Source organism: Hippocampus guttulatus, chromosome 20 (assembly GCF_054856545.1).
Source record: "Hippocampus guttulatus isolate MCC_2025c chromosome 20, RoL_Hgut_1.0, whole genome shotgun sequence".
In the NCBI taxonomy this organism is placed as follows: Eukaryota; Metazoa; Chordata; class Actinopteri; order Syngnathiformes; family Syngnathidae; genus Hippocampus; species Hippocampus guttulatus.
The window spans coordinates 1,187,520-1,213,857 of record NC_141280.1 but is presented as its reverse complement, the minus strand read 5'-3'; the positions used below and the strand labels follow the sequence as shown (position 1 = coordinate 1,213,857).

General features: G+C 48.8%; 2 protein-coding genes across 10 annotated transcripts; both read right to left on the bottom strand.

Annotated features, from left to right (window-relative positions):
- Positions 1-171: 171 nt before the first annotated feature.
- map7b (microtubule-associated protein 7b) lies at positions 172-14,958 on the bottom strand. Of its 9 annotated transcripts, none has more exons than XM_086100043.1 (20): positions 14,762-14,958; positions 8,986-9,123; positions 8,629-8,706; positions 7,898-8,061; positions 7,551-7,668; positions 7,154-7,255; positions 6,326-6,436; positions 5,978-6,073; positions 5,022-5,141; positions 4,116-4,282; positions 3,553-3,698; positions 3,166-3,386; positions 2,957-3,092; positions 2,469-2,637; positions 2,295-2,399; positions 2,164-2,214; positions 1,960-1,993; positions 1,749-1,863; positions 1,339-1,517; positions 172-1,137 (listed from the first exon to the last, which is right to left on the bottom strand). In XM_086100043.1, the coding sequence occupies exons 1-20, from the start codon at positions 14,805-14,807 to the stop codon at positions 1,127-1,129; spliced, it is 2,307 nt and encodes a 768-aa protein (XP_085956169.1). In that variant the 5' UTR covers positions 14,808-14,958; the 3' UTR covers positions 172-1,126. The 9 variants fall into 9 exon arrangements, with proteins under 9 accessions (XP_085956169.1, XP_085956170.1, XP_085956174.1 ...); XM_086100044.1 differs by having other exon boundaries at positions 4,116-4,258; XM_086100048.1 differs by lacking the exon at positions 14,762-14,958 and adding an exon at positions 12,112-12,882.
- A 2,764-nt stretch (positions 14,959-17,722) lies between these two features.
- Positions 17,723-25,860, bottom strand: ppp1r14c (protein phosphatase 1, regulatory (inhibitor) subunit 14C). The gene is made up of 4 exons (XM_086100879.1): positions 25,433-25,860; positions 20,446-20,529; positions 19,983-20,015; positions 17,723-19,557 (listed from the first exon to the last, which is right to left on the bottom strand). The coding sequence occupies exons 1-4, from the start codon at positions 25,697-25,699 to the stop codon at positions 19,483-19,485; spliced, it is 459 nt and encodes a 152-aa protein (XP_085957005.1). The 5' UTR covers positions 25,700-25,860; the 3' UTR covers positions 17,723-19,482.
- Positions 25,861-26,338: the final 478 nt, after the last annotated feature.

Below are 26,338 nucleotides of genomic sequence, written 5' to 3'. Positions count from 1 at the left end.
CTCAGATGTTCACATCTTTTAGTCCATGTTCTCATGGACACCTAGAGCCCAATTAATTGGTGGGTGCATCATCCACTTGAGTCATTACTGCAGTTGAGTAAATGCCCCTTTGCTACTGTGTGAAGAAATGAGGTAACAAAAAGTTATGAAACAAGCAGCAAACAGATAAGGTAACATGTCAAGGAAATTTATTTTCAAACAACAATACAGCTCTTTTCTTTACTCAGGTCATTCGTAGGAAAATATAGTGACTGTTCTGTATAGAATGGCTATTCTGCAATAATTTAGTCTGCACGGGTTTCTGTTAAAAGACATTTGTGAGCTCCAATCATCATCATCATCAGCGTCCTCGTTAGCAGTCCTGCATGAGACGCAAGTCTGAGTGCAAAAGTTATTTTCCGACTATCTTCTTACTTTTATACACGGTAAGGCGTCCGAAAACAATGATCAGCACGTATTCCAAAATATTCCCTCCGGATCAAAGGAATGAGATTTACTGCAAAATTAACATCCCGCGAGCTCGGCGGAAGTTGAACAAAAAGTTGGGCTACAGCAGATGTACAGCAATTAAACTTCAAAATAATCAGTAGTTGTGGTAACCCAGCGCCTCAGCCCCAATAATCTCTACTCTATTAAATAGGAGAGCAGCTTAAATATGGTACGTGACACAAACCTCTTCTGACGCCTTTAGCTCCAACCAAGTAAGTTGTGCTTTCACCCCGCGTTGCTGACGCTACCTGTCAAACAAGCGGGGGAAAACAAAACAAAAAAAACACACCTCAAGTTTCACAATTAAAGATTTTACAACTCATCTCAGTTTGCCGTTGTTGTTGGAGTAAATCTCATATATTTCACCTTTGGTGGTTGATTCTGAGAGGGCTGTGTCCCCCACCCCACCCCCCCAAAAAAACACTGCCTCTATAAGAGCACCCCATCCTGACATTTTGAAGGGTGCTCTCTTTGGAGTTACCGTCATAGGGAAACATGGATGTTCTTGTCTCTTTGCAGGCAGTTCAAGAGGACGGCTACGATGCTTTAAGAGCCTTTGTTGTGTTTTGCGTAATCTTCTGCATCCAAGCGCCTTCTTTCCTGGTTCTTTGTGGGCGTGCGTATCATCCTGTCCCAATCAGGCAACGTCTAAACAAAGGAAAGGAAGAAAATGAGACCAAAGTCACGATTATGGCTTCGGAAACGCTCGGAAACCTCTTTCAGGCCACTTTGGAGGAAATTGAAGACCTCAACCTTCCATCCATTTTCTAGATCACATTATTTTCTTTCACCGTGATTGCATTTACGGTTTTCCACAGCCAAAACGACATTGCACAAACATTGAATTACCTGCTCCCTGTTGGGCTGTTCTATCGTCCACTCCGGCGCTGAGGGGCTTTGGGAAGCCGTTCTCCCTGAAGACCATGACATCAACTCTCTCGTCTTCCTCGCCCTCCTGCCGCCGCTCGTCTTCCTTCAACCTGGAATGCGAAGGTGGCTCAAGCGCCTCCTCAAACGCTCCGTTCTCCCTGGAAAACCAAGAAGGAAATAAGCAGAAATGCATGTATTGGTGGAAATCCTTACAGGGTTGAGTAACAAGATGACCGTCCGTTAGCACCCGTTTTCCCCTCAATGGACTGAGTTTGAGGTCAGGTGGTTATTTGTGTCAAGTGAGACCGAGCATCTTTATTTGAAGAAATGCGGTCTAGCTAAGGAGGTTACGTTGCCGGTCTGGAGTGGAAGGATGCATCTCAGTCTACCTCCGATTCAGAGGGCTGTGCGTCAAAGTGTCGGCGTTCAAGTTGCTGTCCGCCTGGCAACCGTTGCTATGCGGGGCGGGGCTCCCATCGGATGGGCCTGGAGAGGCGGCGTCCACTGGCGGATACCAAACGAGCAAATGCCGGTGCTTGCGGTCTTGCAATTCGGGTGGATTTCAGTGCGAATGCATAAACGAAACCGGGTTGAAGTTACCTGGGCCGTCCGTGTTCTTGCTGGGGGATTCTTTCTAGGAATGGAAAAGAACATGTGAGCAGACATAGAGTTGCATCTCAGTGGAGGAGTTGGAGTTAGAAAACAAACATCCAAGTCCGTGTTTCAATTCATCAAGCGAGTTTGAGCGACATGTTTGGGACTTTTGGCAGAGGTCCGCTGTGGCCCGTTTTGTCGTTGGCTTGCCTTGTCTGCGGTGTCAGACCGCCTGGTCCTCTTCATGATCTCCTCCAGCCGCTTACGAAAAGAACAAGAAGCCATCTTTGAGGTGCACATCAGGATCCCGTTTGAAAGATGTTTGAAGGCGCGCGCTTCACCTTCTTACGTTCCAGCCGTTCGGCCTCCTCTTTCTGGAAGTGCTTCTCCCTCTCCTGCCTCAGTCTCTCCGTCTCCTCCTTCTGCCGAGATTCTTCCTCCTCCCGCTGATGACGGAGAGGACGGCTTTAGCTCCCGAGCGCTTTCTTCATTGTCACGGCTCGTATGTCTCTGACCTGTTTCTGGGCTCTCTCCGCCTCCTCTCTCTCTTGCTGGAGTCGCTCCTCCGCCATCCTAGTCTCCTCCTCTTCCTTCAGCCTCCTCTCGCCCGCTTGCCGCTGGGCCTCCTCCTCTCGCCTCGCTCGCTCCTCGGCCTTGCGACGGGCCATCTCCTCCTTGGCTAACCTGAAGAGAGATAGGTCCAGTGGAAAGAAAAAGTATGTCAACCCTTGGGAGAAAGAGAAGAAACAGAGTCTGCTTAAACGGAGATCACGCCAACAATGCTGTTCCCATTTTTCTATAGAGCATAACAGGAAGAAGTCAGTGGCCTCGCCTCCTTTGGCACCAACTAGCAACAACTATCGGGACCAATTTTGGACCTTTGCACTTAACAAAACTGTCGCTGGTCAGCAAGAGTCCGACAAGGTCTCGACAGGAAACGTTTGGTTAAGGTTCAAGCGGTTACCGTTCGACTTTGAAGGTTGCTACTGTGAGACATGGTTACCTCGCCTGCTCCTCCTGCTGCCTTTGCTCCTCTTCCTCCCGTTCTCTCTGTTCGCGGACCAGCCGGCGGTTCTCAGCTAGGATGCGGCTGGCCTCCTCTCGATCCGTGGTCCCGGCAGAAGGCTTCGGGGCTGCGTCTAATGTAAACCCCGGCTTCAAAAATCACCTCGTGTCAGTCAAATCAACCTTTCCTCGTCACCAAGAACTCACCGCTGGGTGCTGTCCTTGTCGTTTGCGCCGTCTTGCTTTGTTCCGCTGGCGGCGGAGGACTGAGAGCCCGCTCGTCCTCCGCTTCTTGGGTCTTGCCGGGCGCCGACGGCTGCGGAATCTCGGGCGAGACTTGGATAAGGCGCAGGTTTCCAGGGTCCTCTGCCGCAGGAGACTTAAGCATCTTGGGGGTCGGAGGGCGTCCCGTGACCCTCTGAGGGGGCCTGTTTGCAGGAAACAACCATTTTTTGTGATAGTGGTGAAGAGTTGGGGTGAGCAAGGCTTCCTCCACTGACCTACCACCTGAATTCTAATATTCGTTCCTTGAAACTGCTGACAATTTCTCCCTTTAAACCGCAATGACCCCAAAAAACATCATGTTTGTACTACCTTCCGGGAGAGAGCACCGCAACTTTTGCGTTCCTTTTGACCGGCGATGAGGATCGCAATTTAAGGGGCAAGGTAAGCGAGGGACCCAGAGGCAGCGACAAGTTGCTCCAGGACTTCCTGACAGAGTCGCGGTTCTTCTGCGGCGTCTGCGTAGGAATATCAAAAGCAATTGCTCATGCTTAATCAGAAACATTGTCAACAGTCGCGGTGTGCGAGACCCCTCGCAGATGACTACTCATCAGCAAAATACTTGAAGACCCCTGATGATGTCTCCATAAGGGTGAAAAGTTTCCCCAAACGCACGCCTACAACACCAGTCAAGACATTTTTACCAAAAGGTTTTAATCGGAAATGCAAGTAAACTTTGCCTGATGATCTTTTTTTTTTTTTCCAACATTCAACATTCTGAAATTGTATCTCGAGGAACTGGTGAGTCATGTCAACGGTATCTCAAGATCACGGACAAGTGTGGGTGTTGCCGAATTTCACACCATCGGTTCTTTTGTGTCGAAGTGAGAGAGTCCAGAGAAGAATGACAAATATGGCGACGGTGTCCCACCCACCGTTGACGTCCCGGTGGTCCTCCTGCGAGCGGCCGCGGACGAGGTCGTCTCCCTGGAGAGGCTGCGGTCGTGGCTGCGGCTGTGAGAGAGCGGGCGGGCCTGCAGGGTCTTGAATGACATGGAGCCCATGGGGTGGCACGACACTGAGCGAGGACACACAGGCATGGCTAAGGTGACGGACCGGGTGGCGGAGCAGGGGGGGGTTACACGGTGGTATGAACAAACGGGAGCAGGGAGAAATGAATGGAAACATTTGAAGGAAGCGGCAAAAGGAGCGGGAATGAGTAGAGGAGACAGAAAAGTTTGAAGGAAATGAAAAGCGTGAGTGCCACAGTCAGTTCAAGATGCAGTCAAGGTAAACGAAGAAACACTGTGATCTGAATACTGACATGAAAGCTTGGAAAGTCATTAATGGACAAGGAAAACCCCCCCAAAAGAAAAAATATTACTCATCACAGCTCATGTTGGCACGGTTATGAATAGGAAAACATGAAAATCAAGAATACCTCAACTTTGATCAACTAAACGCACGCATAGTTCAACTCAACTAAAAGTTACGGTGAGTTGTTTAATCCACTGAACGGTAAGGTCTGATAGTGAACTTTTCACTTGAAATTCATGCTTTACCGGGAAAGGAGGAAATCGAACAGTCGGGAACGACTTACGGGTTAAGTGTGCATGTGTGCGTGGGTGTGTATGCGTGTGCGATTTGTGTGCCTGATACAGGCCGGTGAAGGAAGTTGCAGACAGTGTTAATGCTTTAAGTCGCACCTAATCTGATTAACACAGAAAAGCGTGCGGGTCAAGAGAGCAAACATGTCAACAATGCCAGCGCTTGCTCCGATCGATGAGGATCGGAGCGCTCCCATTGGCCGGCGACGGGAGGGGCGTGGCTTTCGGGCTTACCTGCGTGCTCTCCAGAGAGACTCATGGCACTGCGACTTCGTGCCAGGTAGGAGTGCGTGGGCTGCTGCAGCCGGTTCACCATGTTGCTCTCCCACAGCGTCAGGGGAAGGCGGCGAGGACCTGCGTCCGCACAAGCAGAGTTGTTGTTTTGATCACAAGTGGCCGCCACACACAAATTTAGTTTTGCATCCAGGCAAAGCAGATCAAATATGGTCGAGGCCCAGTTCGGCCAGAGTGCTCCTGATTGTCATGTGCCAGCTATACCTGCGCGCGCCAGCAGAGGACCCGGACGAAGTCAAGTGCAAACCCAAAAGCAAACAAAGGAAGCGCATTCAGAAAGGGAGGGCAGAAACACCAAATGCAATCAACAAAGAGTGTGGAGATGACTTCAAGGCAGGAAGGACCAATTGTGAGGCCATGCGCTTCTGAGGCTCATTCCGGAATCGTGCACGCAATTAGCTCGATGAGCCGCACGCGTTGGACATCAGCTTGCATTTGTAATGAAGGCTGCAGACTTAAGCGTGGAGGCAAAGATTAAACTGGGCTGGAAACTGCAGAAATTGGTGACAAATTTTACCGATGCAAAAATGCCGTCCGTCCGGATAAAACAAACGGTGTCGAGTGTTTCCACAAAAACAAAAAGATTATCCTACAGAGGATTAGAGAAAGGGGTCAGGCCGGCGGTGGGTGGACGCTTTGATGCATACTGTGTACATACAGTGCATTTGAAACATGAGACCATCTGTAGTTCTGTACACAATTCAAAATGTACTCCAGAAATACATGACGGTTAAAGATATTCTGCAAAGCTTCCAATAACTGCTCAGCTCAGATATCCAAACAAATTGTACCACCCTCAATTATGAATCTCCCTTTCTTTTAATAGGTATGATTTCAACAGTTTCCAGCCCATGTTATTTTATGCATCTTTTTTTTCCCCAATGGCCATTAAACACCTGTGTTTCTGTGGTAGGAGGTGGTCCCCTGGTACAGACGGGTTTTGGACTGAGCTTTGTTTATGACTGGGGTGGAGGTTGTTCTTGCCCGTAACCCTGTATCAGTAGCATATGGACATTCAGAAAAGAAAAAAAAAAGGACAAAATGGCATTAAATCATTCTCAGGTGATTGCAAACAGAATATCTCAGGCCCACCATAGAAACAAAAGGGCTATATGTGGATGATCTTTTGAAGACAAAAAAAAAAGTAGATTATCACCTGTCGGAGGGGGGGGGGGGGGGGGTGTAAAAATACATCACTGAGTTAATAGTGTCACTGAAAATCCAATTTTTACCATTGGATTTACCTCGGTCGGGCGAGTGGAGGAGTGTGGCAGAGGACGAGGACAGGCGCTTGCTAATGACGGCGTCGTGCTGTTTGGATAAATTCACCGTGGACACCGACCTTCTGTCAGCATCTGGAAGCAGCCAAAATAGTCAGACTCTTCAAAGACAAAAAGAAGGCGAAAGAGATGCTTTCCCTTGGGAACTAGACTAAAATTCAAGCAAGGAATGTTTGGAAAAGGCAAAAAAGTAGAGTGAACGCGACTGCCGCATCACCTAACGGATAAGGGATTATCTCTGGATACAAAGTCACAAACACCAATTGCGCCATTAAAACTGGCCAACATGTACACTAATGCCTGGCTGCTAAAACGAGGTACACACACACCGACAATCATTTTCACTTCCTTGAGGTGAGCGAAATGAGTACAGATTATATGAAAGCATAAATACATGTTAGTTAACCAATCTCAGGAAAAATACTGGCCACATTAAAATCCATAAATCATTCTCCACAACTTAAAAAATAAATAAATATAAAAGTTTGCAACCGTAATCTAGTTAGCCAGCAGTTAGCCTAGCTTCTTCCATTTTTTCACTGCATTTTCCAGCATTGTGGATGCCGTGCAGCATCATGTTGCCTTCCGGCAGGTCAGTGTTGGTATTACAAAAGTCATCTGGTTTGTGGGAGGAGACTGGCAATGGATGACGATTTTTATTTTATTTTTTTTTAGAAGTCACGTGCGCGTCGCTCACATTTAAAAATCGATATGCGTGTACCCCACTTATGCACGCCAGTGATGAAAGTCCATGCACCCGGCCACTAGCTGATGCGACACTAGAATATTCACATTGGGATCTCATACGGTGTCCACGGTGGACACTGAAAGCACTCGGCACGTGCTCCAGTCCAGCAAGGTCGAGCGGATAGAGGTGAGCGGACCCGACAAAACCTGGACCAGGAGAGCGGAGGACAATGCATTGCAAAGAACAAGGAAAGAGAGAGACAGCCGGGTGGGGAGACAGAAAGAAAGTGATTGAAAGACAGCGGAAATGTCAAGTTCAAATGTAAACATGGCAGAAAACTACTGGCACGAAGGGAATATTGTGCATTCAAACTAAAACGCCCTGAGCGCAGGAAAAGTGGAGGAAAATGTCCGAGCTCTGAGGAGACCTCAAAGACAACATTGTGAGGCAACATCCTGATCGCTGAAATTATTTGTGAACGCGCGACGCCAGGTAGCGTACCGGTCGGGGTGATGGGGCTGTTGGGATGCAGCGGGCCACCCCAGGACCAGCGGTTGTGCTTGGGTCTGCTCGCCTGACCGCGCTCCATAGTCCGCCGCATCACCGCCTCATGACGAACCTTCACAAGCGCAATGGAGATTTATTTCGCAACCTTTTAATGCAGTCTCACGCATTGAGCCTTTTGCAATTCAACAAAACCATTTGCTTGACAATAACGGTAAAAATATATGTCGAAATGGCGTAATCCAATGCAGTCAATATACAGTACACCATTAGCTCAGAGGTCACTATTTGAGGAAATGTAGCAATTAGTGGCAGCGTTCATGCGTCTTGCTGCTCATGACCACCTTGTCATCCTCCAGCTTCTGCCGTCGCTTCTCCTCCACAGCCAAGCGTCTCTGCTCCTCCTTCACCCGCTGCTCCTCCAGCTTCCTCCTCCTCTCCTCCAGGTGCTTCTCGTAGTGCTGCCTGGCGCGCTCCTCTCGCGCCTGCCACTGAGCCTCCTTGGCGGCTGGCATGTGGCGCAACAACAACAAAAGATAAAATCACGCGAGGGCACGAAAAGCAGACATGCATGCCGCACAGGCTTTAAAGCGGCCGTGTCATGGGTCAGCTGCCGATCATGTGACTTGGCTTTAGAGCGCAGCAAATCCCTTCGGCCCCCTCGGCGAGCGCACCCGCCGTCCAATATTTACGGCAACCAAACAAGTTACTTCAACACAGTCATGCCACACGCGTGTCACGTTATGTCCCGTGTCCGCGAGAAAAACCCAAGCATGAAACATGTTAAAGCATCGCAGCAGGCATGCTAGTGACCAACACATGATGTCTGTGGCTGCCATGGGAATGGGGTGCTTGGCTGCATTTTCATACGACATTCTGAAAACTGTCAGTTCCCTCGCTAATTGTCTTGTGAGCTCTGACTCAGTCCTGATGATTCTGACACAGTCCGTTTCATTTTGTTTTCAACTCCATAAATAATAATGGTCACTTGTGCAAATATATCTCCGCTGGCCGCTGCAGTCGAATAATACAAAATAATAATAATGATAATTTAACACCAAAGAACAATACACACCATTCTGCTTTTCACGTTCCTCTCGACGCTCTCGGGCCAGCCTCAGCCTCTCATCGGTTTTGTTGAAGAGAGAAGAGTCTGGAACACAAACAAGAATGCACTGATAAATATTCTGGTTCAATTTGAATGGACGACTGGCAGACAAAAAACTTGAGTGCTTTAACTGAGAGGGGGGGGGGGGGGGGTAAATATCATGTGAGGGATACTTTTCTGTTCCATAAAACGGTGGGCGGCCACTTTACACCGGACTGATTCGCTGTATGGTGGCCAAATTAGAATCCACGCTTTTCCTCAAGACCCAAACGAGGGTATGGGGTGTGAGTCATGTCTGCGTATGCATTGGATGTAGCGTATTACCTATTCTGGGTGCTACTCTGTTGTTATTGGGGCTGCTGCTGGTGGCCGACGGGGTGGGAGAGTAGACCTGTCCGGAGAGCGACGAGCTCGGCCGGGTGGGGGAAGACACTCTGCCATCGTCCGATTTATAGAAGGATGCTGCAACAAGAGACGCAGACCAGCACCAGTCAACAAATATCTGTCAAAGCAGAACAAAGTGTGAAGGGGAATTCGTCATTCATTCAAATCTTTGTCAGGGCTTCATAACCAGAGCACCCCCACCCCCATTGAGTTTTCGCTCAGCTGGGAAGTCTAGACCACAGAATTTAAAAAAAAATAAGCAACATGGTCAAAATAAAGTCCTGCGGGTTTGTATCAAAGCGGGAGGGAGGCAGGCCGCCGGAGAAAAGTAATCTGACCTACAAAGTTCAATTAAATGCTCCAACTGACACACTTCCCCTTGTTACATATTTTGTCCACGCAGGTTCTTCATCACTTCAGCGGCACCATCTCTCAATCGGGCCGCACCACCAGTTGGTCACACAACGGAGAGCAAATGTTCACCCATTGGCAACTCCGCCCCAGTGCATTTCAACCTTTTTTCCCCTAAAGGACGTGGTGAACAAAGATGCAAAGGCATATTGAATGGCGGCATCTGCGGAACTCCGAGCGAGGTGAGTATTAACACGTCGACACCGCCTCGGGTGCTTGTTCAACATTGGAACCGGTTTCGCGTTGGCTTTTGGTAAAACAGGAAAGGTTGGGCTGGGCCGAGTTACAACGATGTCTCGTCATCCTATTCTTTCCGCTGAAATCGTTTTCTTCAAACAAAAGATTCGCTCGTCGGGTCGGGAGTACAATGTGTGCCGGGGGCAGACGCCTCAGCGGACACAAATGAGTGAATCGCAAAGTGTTGAATGTCGACAAATTGCCACAACACCAGTGCAGCACAATGACAGTGAGCTCACATGAGAAACGTTGCCATTGCACGGCTAACAATGCTCCGTTTTGATGGACACCCTCAGAGAGGTCTTCCTTCAACTATCTATTGATGAATGCGGTTTTGATTTACAGTGGTGTCCAACTACACCCCGAGTGGAAGAAAACTCACATATTGACTTGAGGACCGCTGCAGCCAAGTGGAGAGTGCCGAGGATAATGCGACAGCGTCCAGGGCGAAGGCGAAGATGTCGTTAGCGTGCGTTTACAACTATGGCACGATGGCAAATCTGCTGAACCAAATATGTAACTGGCAGTGGTTTACATCCACTGTACGCTATTAGCATGCTTGGAACTGCGGCTGACCAGGTCCAATTTCTATTCGAGTGCTTTTGCTCATGGGAAATGCACCAATTCCTCCACTACTTGTGTCTACTTAGAAAGCCTAAACACGGCAGCGCCCAGTCGGTTCATGCGGCTGAGAATTTCACACACAACATTCACACACCCAAGAAAGCGCTCTTGTGCGTCAACTTTGCTCCGTCTGCTCTCGTGGTCGTGACTTGTGGCAGAGGCTCGCTGGTCAGTAAGACAGCTGCGTCAATGCCGTTCGGACTCATGCGAAACAATCCACAGCGAAGCTTAAGAAGTAGGAGAAGGATTTTCTCAAAACACAAGAATATTGACGACATCTTAAAGCAACATTTAAGGCGCTGCTCCACCTTGCAACACTTCGTCCCGACCATTTCCACTGTCAAGGATCTTGGCCGATACTAACCCCCCAGTCCAACGGACATCTTCACTGAACCCAAATATGTCTTTACCTGGATTCTGCATCCTGATTCCAAAGGTATGATGTTTGATTAGACCCGATGAAGCTGGTACGAGTCAAAGCGGGAGGGGGGGTTAATGTCAACATCCGCGTGTCTCGCAAGCATCCTCAACAGTCCAAGAAAATTGTACGGCCAGAAACCATGGCGCGACGAGGGCCACGTTGGCCAAGAGGCAGAAATCCCAAGAAGGGGTGGACGGGCGGGCGGGGTGGGGTGGGGTGGGGGAGCCACCGGAGCGCCAAGAGAAAAGAAGGAGGGAAGTCACGGTCCTTGGGAGTTGACAGGTTGTGGCAACTCTCCAAAGCCCTTGTCCACCGCTGTGCCTTTTCTACCAATGACACACAGAGTGAGACACATTGGGAGAGTTTAATCTGGCTCTCCCTCCCCTCATCATGTGTGTGCATCCCCCCGCCCCCTTCATATCTCATCATTCACCGGCAGTCAGATTAAACGGTAAGAGCGAGCGATTAACGCCGCGCCACGCAGGCCGGTGGCTCGCGAGCGAACGCGCTGCGTGGCTCCTGCCGTCCCCCGTAGCCTGAAGGGATTAGCCCGAGCTAATGCTAAGGTAAGCGCCGGAAGCTTTGGCCGACACACAAGCAGAAAGAGAGGGAATGAGAGAGACTTGCGCTCCAGACCCAAGACTGCCATCCAGGCTTTGGAGGAAGAGTGACACAGATTTGTTCTTCCGTTTCTTTCCGTGTTTCTCATCTGATTAGCAGCTTTCGCTTCTGTCTCAGGGTACTGAATCGATTGCAGCTGGACTGCATCGGTTCATGCAACAAAGTGTCAGACCGGTGCAGTCCAGACTTGTGGCATGACCGGATGAAGCCTACTGGAGTGAGAGCCAAAACGTCTTCAAAGACAAACGAAGCCGTCCCCTTGCCCTGAGAATGAAAAGACACGGGTACAGGATTCACATAGCCAGACAAGAGTTTTCAGCTGCTTTTCAAATCAACTCGGACCCAGGATAACCTCAGTCAGTCCACTGCACACGTCGTGCGGTCGTCAATAAATCCACAATGTCGTTCCTCAGTCAGTCACTCGGTAATACTCCGCACATGAAAGGCATCGTGTAACATCCTGACTCCTTGCTACGCCGTTCTGAGGCTCGCGGTCGTTCCCTTATGGTCTTCTTGCCATGTCAGCATGCAGGTTACAATTCGCCTTGATTTGGCTACCCGCCGTGCCGACAAACGATTGGACGGGTAGAGGATGTTTATATCTGTCAGAGCAAAAAGTACACGCAAAAAGATTGATATAATAAAATAGTTGGACTGAGCCTCCTTTCCAATGGTGGGCCTCTCTCCACTGCCCTGACCCAGATATCGATGCTTTCTCTCCGTCACGTAGGAATCTTCATTTCCAGTCATACCTTTGGCCTTGCTCCCGGTACCATTTCTCCGTCTCTGACCCTCATCTTCTTCGGCGATGGTGAAGAGCGCGGGGGCAGCCGAGCGGCTTCCTCCCTTCCTCGGCCTCGGTTTGGAGCCCTCGCCTCTTCCCGCTCTTCTCCCTTTACGCCGTGGCATCTCAGCCTTCAAGCCATGTCAGGCCAGCGGTGCCGGTGGGTGCCGGACGACGACGCCACGGGCCCTTTCTCCGGGCTGAACGTTGCTGCACTTTGGCCGAGGCAGCAGGAAGAGCGAGAAACGCCGTCCCGAATAAACACATGGAGAGGACGGGCAAAGGAGCAAAGTACAGCGTGTGACGAGAGACAAACTACTCGCTGTGCTGTGTCCTCGCTCGGGCAAGAGGAGAGGGAGAGAGCGAGAGAGAGAGCCTGGCCTGGGCCAGTCTCGCCAAGGATGAGCTCTCTCAGGCTTAGAAAGAACAAGTTAATCCGCAAGCGAAAGAAAAGTGTTTCTTGTTTAGTTCTTCACTTCTCCCACCAGTCCCGTTTGCCTCCATGACTCTCATGACACGCTGTCCCGAATACACGCACCCTTAAAAGTGCATCAAGACAGAAAATGTCAAAAAGGAAGATAAAATTTGGCGCGCAAGGCAACTCAATGTGCTTCACGCAACATCTACGAGCATTAACAAACAGGACAGCCAGAGACATTCTCAAAGTAGCTTACAAAAATCACTAAAAGGACGTATATTGACAACATGCACAAGAAAAATCTCAGCGCCTTACATCCACAATAACCATTTGAAATAAATAAGTCGGCATACGTGCCCTCAGGCTCAACGGTGCTCATTTCCAACGGGCGGTCCACCAATCAAACTAACCGTTTGACGGGAACTGGAAAGCCGTGTGGTGCGCGTCCGCATTCAATATTTATCAACGAGGAGCAGCAAGGTTGTTGCGGTAGCTCAACCTGTGTGCTATTTGCACGTTATGTCACGCACACTCTGTGTGCACACTTCACCGGAGTGGAGGGAGGTGAGCACAAGGGAGCTTCTAAAGCCGAACGTGGCAAATGCAACGGGATCGGAACCAAAAGGTCGCCAAGCTATCGCCACATGTGTATTATTAGCGGCCTGACCGACGATACCGCAAACATTGGGACTATTTGTACTGGCGTGTGCATGCGAGAGGAGAAAAGAAAACAAACATTAAGATTCATCAGCCAGCGCTTCATCTTCATGTCAGCTGACAACACGATTCTCGAGTGGCGTCTTGATGACTTCATAGCATTCTTTGCAACAAGCCTGAAACTCACTTTGCAAAGCAAATTGCCTGACTTCGGAGCGGTGGTGATTATGTTCAAACACATTCGGCGCCGTGGACGTTTCTAGTCGTCAACTGCAATCCAAACGTTTACTGCCACCGACAAATATATTTTGTCAGGTATATTTTCCAATTGGGTAAGCAAGGAAGAAGGTCTCGCCCAGCTTGTCTGTGAATTGCAAGCTTCTACAAAACTAGAGTGATGACCAAACACCTGAAGATGGCGATGTTGTGTCGCTTTGGATTTACAAAGAGCACAGCTTTCGAGCAGACGATCAAGACGAGACAGTGGATCTTGGCTTGTTATGATTACAAGGGAGGAAAAGGGCCTAACTTTGGAAGTCAGACAAGTTTAGACACCCCACACTCAATGTATAGGCGTGGTAGGTCGTGAAAAGCGCGCACCACGATCGTGAGAGAAGTTTGAATGACAAATGCCATGTAAAAAAGCCACTGAAATATCTTTTGTGGAAAACAGCTATGGTTGGCCTGGTAGTTAACAAAAGTGACCTCCTTCCAAAACCGCAGAGATAAAAATGCCTGGTCTTAGAGTCAAAAAACGTATTGTTTTTATTCATCGTTCAAATTTTTTAGGGGTCCTTACTTGGCGTTCTGACTTACGTGCAAATGCATTGTAAGTAGAGGACAAAGAGGTGGTAATAGCCAATGGAAGGCAGCTTGTGGCCAATTTACATTCTTTTTCTTAAAGTCAAATAGAAAAAAAAACTCAACAAAACAAACTGTAAAACACACTTGAAAATCCAAGTGTCTCGACGTTGATAAAAATACTCAACCTTGCCAGACGCCTGTGGATAAAAAAATATATAATTTCCCTAATGCATAAACTCACGCACATAGAGTATCGGGGTTTAAAGGACACTTTAAAGGCAATTTAAAACAGCCACAAAATGGCGAGTGGCAAGTTTTAAAGCAGTTTTCGCGGGTTGAATAAATGAAAACTGCTTGCGACTGCACCTGTCACTTTAAGCCGAGTGCAGTCGAACTGTCAGCGGCAGGTGTGCGCCAGCACCTCCGGGTTAGCTTAAAATATCAACAATGGCGGTCACAAAGCAAAGCGAGCACATTTATAACGTTTAAAACCACCATAGTTCTTTTTTCAACATAAAGGCAAGATTGTGTTTTTTTTCCTTCTTTTTAATCCTTCTCTCGTGACCGGCCACACAGTGGTAGACTCTTCCTGTACTTTGGATCTTCAAATTAGTTCCGTCCGCGTTCAAACGCAACAAAACAACCCGATATACATATTTCATTTATTTATATTCATTTTGAAGACGACCGTCGATGCTCTTTCGGGGAGTTTGTCAAGTTTAAGGCGCGCGAGACTCACCTTGGGACGCCGGAGGGGATGCGTCGCTGCCATCCTGGTCCGCCATTTCTCCTGACGTCACTCGGCCCGGGAATCTGCCCGGAACACCGCAAGGATTCCCCGCCTCCCTCACCTTCTCATAGGAGCAGGTAGAAGGGGATACACTGCGTGTTGAAAGATTTTGAGACGCCCTGGAACACTTGTCGCACCTAACTTCTCCTTGAAAATGGTCGTTTTGTTCGCATGACATTCGGGAAAGGTGTTTTGAGGCCAAACTACCTGTTGTGTTTGCTATTGTGATGCTGCCATCTACAGGCATATGGCTGGTAATGCAGCTCTGGGCTCGCTGTTTTGTTGGCGTTGAAGGGGCGTGATAAATGCAGGCTGTGCTGTGATTGGCTGTTTTGTTGTTGCCTTAAATTACATTTCGTTCAGCGTCAAATTATTATTTTTATATACAGCAGTTACGCTGAATGTAATGAGGCCATCAAAGGGTGGGGTAAAATGTTTTGTCATTCTTATTACTATGTCTTTCAGAATTGATTTAAACTTAAAAAATACGAAGAAACAACATGTGCATCCAACTGTGTCCACTTCAAATAAACTGTCAACAAATATAAACTGTTACGTCTCAACTCGTTTATTTGCTGCTTTGTTGTCGATTTAGTGTTACACTGTGCAGCGAACATCAAATTGCCGACGTGGCGATGGCGGGTGTCGGTGTTTGGCAATACCATGCACCACACCTCTACGTTAATTGACAAGTGTAATTAGGTGGCTTGGAGATGAAATGCTGCCTCCAGGATGCAGTCAAATCTCTATGCGGTTGTGAGGGTTGGTTGGCGGGGTGGTTAAACGAGCCAGTGGTGGCTTTGTGCAAAGGCCAATCATTTGCATTCTGGGCGTGGAAGATAAAACACCACATCAAAGCCAAAAAGGTAAGCAGACCTGTATTGAGTTGTGTTGAATGCACAGAATAGTGTTGACCAAACACTGTTAGATTCTGATATGCGGCCATTCATTTTTACAAACTGGAGCCGTGTTCGGTAATGTGCATGAAAGGGTTAAATTGGATATATTTTGTCACCTTTAGGTACAATGACTAGCAACGATTGTTGAAATCTCATTGGTGTCATTTTTTTCCAGCAAGAGGCGCTCTAACCTTTGGTTTGAACTCGGTTCTCCTGCTCATCAGTTGATGAACTATTGTACCCCAAATTACACTATGTTAATTCATTCGAGTCGCGTTTACGTGCATAGTTATGAAAATTAAAACCTCTTTTAGAAGGGTACGTTTCGACTAAACTATGTTTCCTATTTTGCCCTATATTGACACAATATAGCTAGCACCAATGCACCAACCTCTCTCTGCCACTGATGTCAATCAGGGGAAAAAACAAAACATCCAATTTCAATCGTGATTCCTTCTGCGGTGTAGGAATTTAAATTGAGAGAGCTCATTAAAAGCGAGTAGCCGAGCATAACCGAGTAAGGCTTAAGCGTTCCTGCCTGCCTGGCTGAATGCTAATCTCTCATATCGATGCTCGACTGTGTCGGTTTAGCCTCCTGTGAACCCGCCTGTGAGACAGCCACCGATTGGCCGCGGACAGACGGAAACCATGGCAACCAGCTGTTTTGACAATTCCAGCCGTGGAAAGAGGCGGACGCGTGGAGGAGAAATTGGCCCGCAGGTCCCGGTGCGCGGGCCTTACCTAGCCCAGAGAATGAACAGCGGGGTCAGATGAACAGAAATGCCATTAAATCCGTTTACAACTCAGCTGACAACAAGCGGCACTTTGGCAGATGGTAATAAAGCCCCCTCCCCCCCAAGGTGGGGCCTCAAATTGTTTATTGTGGCTGCCACATGAAGTTTACTGTCACACTAAACAGGAAAGACAAAGACTGACATGTTTTGTATCGAAGAAAGCCACATAACTTTGTCTGAAAAATTTGCTTAATGCTAGCATACAATGCAAACACCTATACACGAGCTGACGGCTATTTGAACACAAACGGTGCAGCAACCCACATAGACAATCGGCTCACACCGACAGGCGCATGTTCTTTGTCCTCTACGAAAATGGACTCATCTTATAAAATCCCTTCTGATAGTTGGGGAAAACGTTTTTCCTCGTCGACGTGACTGGATTTTACTTTTTTTTTTTTTTAGACAAGTCACGCACACCAGAAGGGCTCACAATGAATTCATCCCGATGCGCAGACTGTTTAACATTTTACGTTGGCATGATGCAGCTCATGTTTTTCGTCAACACACGCGGTCTCGCTGTGTCTTTTTCACTTCTCCATCAGCCTTCCCCCTTCCTCCCTGCGAGGGGTGATGGATCGCTGAATCCAGCAGGGAGTGGGTTGGTATGGAGGAGGGGGGGGGGGGGGGGGTGGGGACAGAAGATGTACAGAAGATTTCCCAGGAAATGACTGGAGGACTCTGCTAGTGTCGAGCCAGCTGACTGGAAAAAACATGCTGAAGCATGTGCAAGCGGGGTGGGGGTCTCCCATCCTTAGCTATTCTGCTCACATTCACCTTGCAGTCCCAATTATTCAAGGCCAGCCAGCCCCAGCTGTGAAAAGTGGGTCACGGAATTTAAAGGCGCACGCTCAGCTTCCGGCGTCCCCGCCGCAGCCCCATCTCGACTCGCAGCATCCGCATGGCTGTTTGGGAACGCGTGTCTCAATCCGAAGACATCCGTCGCAAGCATTCGCTGCGGCGTCCGGTTCTTTCGCGTGACTTGGGCACAGACTCTCCGCGATGGCGCAAATTCTACCCAGCAACGGCGTACAGTAGGGCACTAAGGCGAGTCATATGGGGCTAGACCGGCAGCAGAGAAAGGTTACTCATGCGCACAGTGAGCAATGAAGTCATCCTCTGCTGAACTCGACACACAATCAGACAGGGGGCTGGCCTACTAAACTTCACCGAGCACTCTCGACAGCATCTTTCGAACCACAAAAACAACATACCCGTTTGTTAAAACAGCGCAGAGTTGACTGCATTTTTATTATCCGCAAGAAAAAAAACGAGCACACACCTCTTACACGTTACATTTTTTTTTTTTAAACAAGATTGCTTATCGTGGATGTACCGAAGAACAAAGAACAGCAACGGGGGGAAAAAAAAGCTAACAAAATAATAATCAATTGTAGTCTTAATAAAAAGTATCAAAAAGGAAGGTGTTTTATGAAAGAAAAACCTCTGGGCCAACAGACGTCCCCCTGTAGGCCTCCTCCCCTCCCACATGCTACTGTACTTAAAAAATACATGCAAAGATTCCTATATGGACACTTTTAAAATACTTTCTCATAAATTATCAAATATTAGCCTATTGGCCCTGAACTGCATCTCAGTAGGATGCCTCACACTCGCTCGCAATTGGCGTCCGCCCAACATCACAGATAGTCTTTTAGTCCGGCGTCACACAGTGAAAACGTGTTTTTTTTTTTTTTTTTAAGTACAGCCACTACCTCGAAAAGGACATTAAAAACAGCACCTTTTTTTTCACAGGTTCTCCTGGATTCTTCCCGACGTATGAAGTCACGTCAATTCTAAATAAAAGTCCTATAAAGTTAAGAAGCCAAGTTCAAAGTTTCTTGATTATAAGTTACTCGTATCGTTTACTTGGTCAGCCTTTATTTACTGTAGTAAGCATGCAAGACGGGTACTTTGTGTTCTGAAGAAAAATAAATAAATAAATACATCTACCCTCACCCTGCTTGCGTCTTTGGCAGCCAAGGGGAGATTTTGTCACATTTTGTCCATTGCGATTCATTCATGGCTGAATGCGCGTTCAAGCGAGTGGGTCTCGTTTGGAAAAAAACGCAGGTGGAAGTCAAGAATCGGCGAGCCACCACAATTGCGCAACATGTCACCTTTCATATTTTTCAAAAGCAGCGCGCCCGCCCGATGGCTCTTGCCCTTTGACATTTCTTATTTCCATTTGGCGAGTGTCAAGCTTTCGACGGACTTACAGTCGTCGCCTCTCGGTCGTCCGTATGGTGAAGGTTCAACGCTGGGAAAGAGTCAATTGACATCAGCTGAGATGTGTTGGGAAAAACACCCCCCCCCTCCTCCCCCCACCATCAAAATGGCTGCGACGTGAGCGAAAGGCCGCCAATCATCAGGCTTGTCGTCAGGAACTACAATGCCCATCGTGCCTTGCTGCAGTGAAGAGCGCATCCAAACAGCGGGTAAATGGCAACATCCTCACATATATTAAATCGCCCCCCCCCCACCCCCACAAATAAAGAGAAAAAAAATCCCCTCATGCGAAACATGTAATGAATTTAAAACTCCTTTGCATGATGCAAGCAAGAAAAGTGAGAGTGGAAGGATTATGAGCAAAAGAATGACACGCCTTCACATGAACAATAACGGCAGTAACAGCAGAAAATACCTCAGTAAAAAAAAAAAAAAAACATTTAAATGGTGAAGCACTGTCGTGCTACAACGAATTTCACAGCAATTGCAAGTACACACTTTGCTCCTCCCTTTTTTTTTTTGTTGCGGTTGAGATTTTCCATCTCAGCTTGAAAACGAGCAAATGTGAAAAGTCGGCGATGCCGTTTGCTACGTAGCCCCTTTTCACAGTCCAGTAATGTACAAGACTATATTTGACATTATGTGTGGAGCGAGTATGCGCGAGTGGTTGCGGAAGTGACGCGGCATATGTACGGGATGAGTGCCGCGGCGGGGCGGCAGAAGCCGCGCGTCGATGAGGCGCCCGACATTATAGAGCCTTCTTCGATGGAGCGCTGAGCTTCCTCATTCCTCTTATTCTGCCCAGCAACTCGCGGACAAAATCCTATGAGGGCAGAATCGGAAAAGACCGGGAGTGAAAATTCTGTCAACCTGGCGGCGCGGGCGACTGGCGACCTCGTAAGGGTTACCGGCCGACCTCAGCCACGTGGTTTAAAAAAAAAAAAATTCCACTTATAAGCAGGTGACAGATGGGAATTCCCGGCTGATATGATTGGCCCGCTGGCCCTTGTTAATTGCTATCGTGGATTAACCCAACCTTACGTACACACCTTCACATTCAAGTAGTCAATTTGCACACATAAGTGATCAGTGCGCGTGCGCGTGTGCATTCGTGCGTGCGGCTTGGCACAGACTTCCTGGATGCACACATGGGTCACGCGAGGGTCAATAACGTCACGCCGCCACCATTTGCAGTCGCTCACCGAGAATCAACGTTCTCCTGTACGTACGTACGAAAGGCAGACTCACCTCTGTTGGTTTGTAACAGTCTGTTAGCGACTCCTGTGTGTGGAAAAAGAAGAACGTTGTTAAGGGATGGACTCAGAACACCCAAAACACCCCTTGAAGGGGGGGGGGGGTGTCTTGGTATTTTCGATGCGGAGGCTTCAACAACATTCCGTTATTCGGTTAACTCTGATGGGTGGTGGGGGGGGGGGGGGTGAGGTCAGCTACAAGATTTACATCATGCCCAAGGTCGGGCCCGACCTCTGCAAGGTCGCCATTGTTTCAAAAGAAATTGCAAACAAAAGCTTCCCCCAACTTTGCACACACATGTCGGGCCTGGCCCAAAAAGCGATCGTTTAAAATTGTCATACACGACGGGGGGGAAAGAAAATGTGTCCGTAGCAAAGAAAGAGAGCTTGAATTTTTAGCATGAATTCAACGGCTTTCATCGGTCTCTGCGGAACAACACAAAGGTCTTGCAGCGTACCTGCAGCTTGACGGCTCGCTCGTCATCGCTGTTGACCTCCAAAAGGTCGTCGATGTCTATTTCCACCTCGGGCATCTCTTCCTCCTGCGGCAAGCGGTCACAAAATAGTCACGGACGAGCGGATGAATTTTACCCACCAAATGTGTCGCTGCGTGCGGCAGGAAATCTTTGCCGGACACCTTACGTCACCCGCCGAGGAGATCTCCGATGCGCATTCGTCATTCGCCGGAATTGATGAGTCCTCTTTGAACCCCGACAAAGGCGATTTAGACGACGGCCTGCTCTTTTGGAGCTTTTTGGCAATTGACACGAGTCGAATCGAAAAGTTTAAAGGCAGCACGATGGAGAGTTTTGTCGAGCTCTTTTCATGAACATGAAACGATGGCCGTATTTGTGTTCAACGTGGAGGTGCGCAAAAGGCTTTCTACTGGGACTTGTTAATGGCTCAATCCATTTTTTTTTTCAAAGGAAAAAGCAAGCCTCTATTGCTCATTTCCCTCAGGGGGTTTTGTAAGGTAGCGACAATCATTTTGGAGTGCCCGCACAAGGTTGTTTTTTTTTTTTTTTTGTCGCTCCTGCGCACGCTTCAAGGAGCGCTTGCTGTTGAAAAAAAGGCTCGATTGCAGCCTCGTTTGGCTAATCCCTCCCCCACTTCAAGTCCCCGACCAAAGCCGCGACCCCCACTGACATGCCCGCGAGCAATTCGTGGCCGCCTGTAACAGAGCGGAGAAACGAACGAAGTGTCAGCAGGTAACTCAGACACAAGGGGTGCCTTGACTCCCTTCCCCCCCCCCCCCCCCCCCCCATTGTGCTATGAGCCAAAATGGAAATTACGGCCTCAACTGGATTTAAGTGAAAAGCAAAAAAGCAGCAGTGTACTCTGGGGGAAAAAAAAAAAAACTACATGATTTTTGGTTGCACGTGATTCAAATATGTTAAACGAAGGCATCTCATTTGTCTATTTTGTACTGTAAATTTCCCCAGTGTGGGACAAATAAAGGATATCTTATCTTATTTTAAGTCAATTCAGAGGGTGATTTTTCTTTTCTTTTCTTTTCTTTTTTAATTGAATGATTTTTTTTTTTCAGTGCAGGCGCTTTGACGCCCTCGCTTGTGGGCAAAGGAGAGCCAAAATCGCTGTCGCACTTTGAGCCAAACGGGTCAAGCGGTCCAAAAACACAAAAGGCAAAATGAGAAACGGCAGCCAGCGCTCGCTCACACCCAGACGCTCACACGCAGTCGAACCGGATAACCTTTCTCCAGCTCCGGCTGTCACTCATTGGCCACGCCCCCGACAGGCACACATCCGACAGTCCTTACAATCATCACGCATTCTGGGAGTCGTTTCAGACAACGCGGCGCTATTTTTCTCGATCAAAACCCATCACAATGGAAGCGTTCCATCGGAGCTTCCTTGCCGATCAAAATCACAGAAGGAGAATGAGGAGGAACAAAAAAACATGAGGTAGACTCGTGTTTTGCGCTCACATTTTCCACCTTTTCAGGTGATGTGGCGAGTCAGTGCGATGACTTTTCTGCCAGACATTTTGGAGCGTTTTGACGGCTCTTTCGAGACCCACACAACATTGGGCTCCGTCGCGATCTCAGCATCATGAGGAAACGCTCTTCTTTAAATAAATAAAACAAAAAAAATCGAGGTTTCCACTGCGTTTCCCGTACTGTCTGCACGCCACCGGAAACTTCTTCTCCTCCATAGACAAATCCGATGCCACCTTTCGCCGTTCATATTTGAGGCTTCGGTGACGTGCTTGGAACGGTTTCAATAGCCGTCCTTGCCGGCGCCTCTTGAATTTGTTTCATGACAGACGCGCGTGTCGGCAGGCGCCGCGTCAACACGCGCCGACGCGCGTCGTTTCCGATGCGCCGGCACGCCGGCAATTCAAATGACGGGCCCATAGAGATTTGCCCGGCGGTCACAAACGCTAACCTTCCCCCGTGTCCGATCCATAAACGGATCGAGGTCGTTGTTGACGGCCGTCCCATCGAGCGCCGGCCGCGTCCGTCGGCCTCGCTCGGCCATTTTGAGGTTTCGGTCGAGCGATCGCTGAAAGCGGATCTCGAGGCAGCCATTTTCTTTACTCAAAAAGGAATTTAATTAATCAAAGTGCCCTCGGGCTGGCATCGTAAATGTCACCGCTCACCTGTTTTGTGGCTTCGCCCAAGTGATGCGAGCCTGAGGGCACTCTGACGTCATTTTCAGTCAACGGCAGAGGGCGGTGCGGGACAAAATGCCAGCGCCCGCCCTGCTGAAATAGCAAAGATCCGTGGGGGCGCCTACAATAAATGATCGCAAAGACCAAAAAAAATAAATTGGGCTCGTCTTCCACTTAAAGTGATTTTCAACATTTCCAATGTCGGAATGGCCCAAACGTTCGTATTGGAAGCAATTGTTGCAAAGGCTATATGGAGAGCGGCTATTCATCGCCAATCACCCACAAAGCTTTACGGATGAAGCACGTGTCCCTAGGCGCTACTCTCACACCCCCCCCCCCCATGTATTTTTCCACTCTAGATATCATGATCTATCTCCTGTAGCAGCCCCGCCCCCCTCCCCCTCCCCCCCCCTCATCCCCGCTTCTCTTGTGACCTTGTCGATAGTTCCCCGTGGTCGCCTTTCCCGGTTTTTCTTTCCTTCAGCCGAGGAAACGACCGACAACGCCGCGTTATGTGAACCTGATGCGGCGGCAGAGAGAAGACGCCGAAATTGAAGCCAAATCGTTACAAACGCTCGATAACTCAAGGGCGATACCTCCGAGGTGGTCTGGATCCAATTTGACACGACCGTCATTCCATTTCAATCACATGGTGAATTGAAATGTTTTCGATTCGTTCCAATCTGCTTCGCCATCTCCCAAAAAAGCATCGATTTTTGTAACGTCTCTTTTGTTTTTTTAGGGGAGCTTATAGGTGGTATATCGCTGCTTATTCAAGATTTTTGGGGTTTTAAATCAAACTCAACTCAACTGAGACAGATTCATCACACTTTTTGTCAAATCCATTCAAGAGCCGGCGTGCTGCTACTCGTGGTGTGCCCACCTTGGCCACCTGGGGGCAGCACCGATGGTTAACCAATTCTTTGAGGAGTCTTCACTCCTCTCGGCTCATCAGTACGACACAAATATTCGTCATTCTTCGCAGAGGATCAAGAATAGGGCTGCTAATTTTCTGACATTCCCGCAACACTCACATTAACCTGATCACCAGTTATGCTGCATTTACATGGACGTCAATGAGTGTTTCTTGTTGTCCGGCGATGACATAAATATTGACTCTGCTCGAGCATCTCTCAAAAAAAGTTGTCGGTCGGGTCACTCGTGTCTCACGGCATGTCACATTTCGATGTGAGAGTATGAGGAGATGCACGCAGTCCCTGCCGCTGAATCTGAACTGTCGTTTAATGAAAGCTGCACAGCGTCAACCTCTACCGAGGCCCTAATCCTGATCGGAATCGGTGCCAAATGCCACGGCTGATTTTTTCGTCATTAAGAGTCATGCGTTATTCAGCAAGAAACGAGGGAAAATGTCAGCGAGGAGGCACCAAAGTCTACGCGGGTAGTCAAGCAAGCGAGGGCACTTTCATCCCACGCTTAATCACCCATCGGGAAATCAAAGACTGGAGAGGCTAAAGATAGAAGCGAGGAATTCATATCCCAGGTGAAATCCAACCCGGTGACGGCAGACGGATGCCGCGTGACCGCGAAACGCCCGTCCGACGTCAACACTTTTTGCCCGGCAAACTTCGGATGCTGAAATGCCGGCGAGAGTCGCGCAGGCCGGCGGCTCAGCCGGCTTTGAAATGGGAGGCCGGTCAAACGCTCACACCGACCCCATCATTGCCAACAAGCGGTGCGGCTCCGTTTGACATCCCGCAGACTGCAAAGATGATTCGAATCGCCCGCAAATGTAATTATTTAAAAAAAAAACAACAACAAAAAACGCCAGCCTCAAAGCTTCACAGTTGGCCATCTGAACTCACAACAGCCAAGTCCCCCCCTCCTTTCCCCCAAACACACACACACTTAAACAGTCCAAGTAAATCATCTGCGTGACTCGCCCGCTGCATCGACCCGGCTTTGTGTGCGAGCGTGCGCGTGTGTGTGTGTGTGTGCGCATATGCGTGTCAGTGTGTTGAGTGGCAGCAGTGGCCATTGGCTGGCGAGGAGACGAGTCGCAGCATCAGCACATCCTTAACCCACTGCCCTTCTTTTCCGAGTCTCCAGCAGCACACCCCTCCCGTTTACCCCCTCCCCCTACGAGCTCCCTCTTTTCTCAGCTCTGGTGGCAGGTGTCATCTCACACACACACACACACACACACATACATAGAGGATGAGCTACTCAGTCCCTATCCTCTGCATGTTTTCAGCTAAAGCCCCCTCGCGGCCAAGGTTCCCACACTTGAGGGAGCAGCACACTGTCCATGGAACTGAAGCAACGCAAATGTTGCAAACGCCGTCGTTATCTTCTCCACTGGAAAAAAAAATATGGTGGCTTGAATTGAGTCCATTCGAGGTCACCAAGTGATTGCACGAAATAAAAGCATCTTGTTCCAAAAAGGTAGAGCGGCAACCTCTTCTCAAATGGATCTGGATCCAGAGTATCCCGTGCAACCATTTGACGAAAATCAAATTGAGTACATTCAATACACCATTTTTTTTTCCCAGTGGATTGAATGATGTATGTTAGTGCACAGATGTATTCTTCATATTATGTATTTTCTCCAAGGTAATATTTTGGGCGACTCCAGATATTTAAATCACCACCGTCTGAATAATATACATATAATTTTTTCTACCGTGTCGGCGTGACTCCTGGGGGACTTTATCCAACTCAAAACAGACAAGTAGCAGTTGTCTACAATTAAGTGATGGCACGAATGAGTCAAATGCAGGAAGGAAGCTCTCGAATTCCGATTTTACACGTAAAACAAAGAGACAAAGAAACAAAACGATTGTTGGTAGGCTGACCTCGCAGTCGTACAGTTCGCTGAGCTGCTCGATGATCCACTCCTCGAGCACGAGCCGCTTCCTGAGCTCCTTGCGGTCGTACTTGACGGTCACTTTGCCCTGCCGCTTCTGCACCGGGTCGTCCGAGCCGCCGCCGCCGACGACGCCCAGCGGGGCCGAGCCGGCGCAGCCCACGCCGGGCGCGGCCTGAAAGAAGACCCGGCCGGCGGCGGCGGCGGCGGCGACGGGCAGCGCCGCGGCGCTGGTCTCGGTGCTGGCGGCCGACATGGCTCCGTTTCGTTTCGTCTCGACTTGGCAGCTTATCGTGGGTGGGTGGGCGTCGTGTCGAGCGGAGACGAGGCAGACTGTGGAGTGGTGGAAGTGGGCTCTTCGAACAGCTGCTATTTCCAGCGCAGACGGTCCGAAGGGGGCGGGGCTTATGCCGCCTCCAATTGAGATTCAAATCAAATGCAGGCAAGCCGCACCTCAGTTGGTGTCCGTCACAACTTGCTGTCTTTGTGCATTTGTCATCGGAATTGTCGGTGTGATTGTAGTTGGTTTTTATTGACCATTTGCAGTTTGGGTTGTTCTTGGGAGATTTTTGGAGGGGATGGGTCCATCATTTACACACAACTATTGAACTCCTGTCCTACTGTACATGGATCCATGCGATGAATCGGTGGCGTCCCCTTGCGGCCGATTGGAAGAATGCAATAAGGAAGATCGGCGTTTGCTCTCGGCCTCATGTCACGGAGCCAGAAAAAAACTTACTACAGTATACTGTACTGCATTGTAATTGCACGAAATCCGTGAAAAGATAAATACCGGGCCTGTTCTCTGACCATAGCCTCCATTATCAAGAGGTGGAAGACAGTTTTTGTATGTTTCCCCCTACGTCAATAATCAACGTGGCACTCCCTCTATGAA

Coding starts and splice junctions, on each gene's coding strand:
- ppp1r14c (XM_086100879.1), bottom strand. CDS start 25,699: ATGTCGGCCGCCAGCACCGAGACCAGCGCCGCGGCGCTGCCCGTCGCC. Junction 20,016..20,445: donor AGCGAGCCGTCAAGCTGCAG/GTACGCTGCAAG, acceptor TTCCACACACAG/GAGTCGCTAACAGACTGTTA. Junction 19,558..19,982: donor ACTGTTACAAACCAACAGAG/GTGAGTCTGCCT, acceptor CTGCCCTCATAG/GATTTTGTCCGCGAGTTGCT.
- map7b (XM_086100048.1), bottom strand. CDS start 12,268: ATGCCACGGCGTAAAGGGAGAAGAGCGGGAAGAGGCGAGGGCTCCAAA. Junction 9,124..12,111: donor TACCGGGAGCAAGGCCAAAG/GTATGACTGGAA, acceptor CTCTTGTTGCAG/CATCCTTCTATAAATCGGAC. Junction 2,215..2,294: donor AACGGCTGGAACGTAAGAAG/GTGAAGCGCGCG, acceptor TCTTTTCGTAAG/CGGCTGGAGGAGATCATGAA.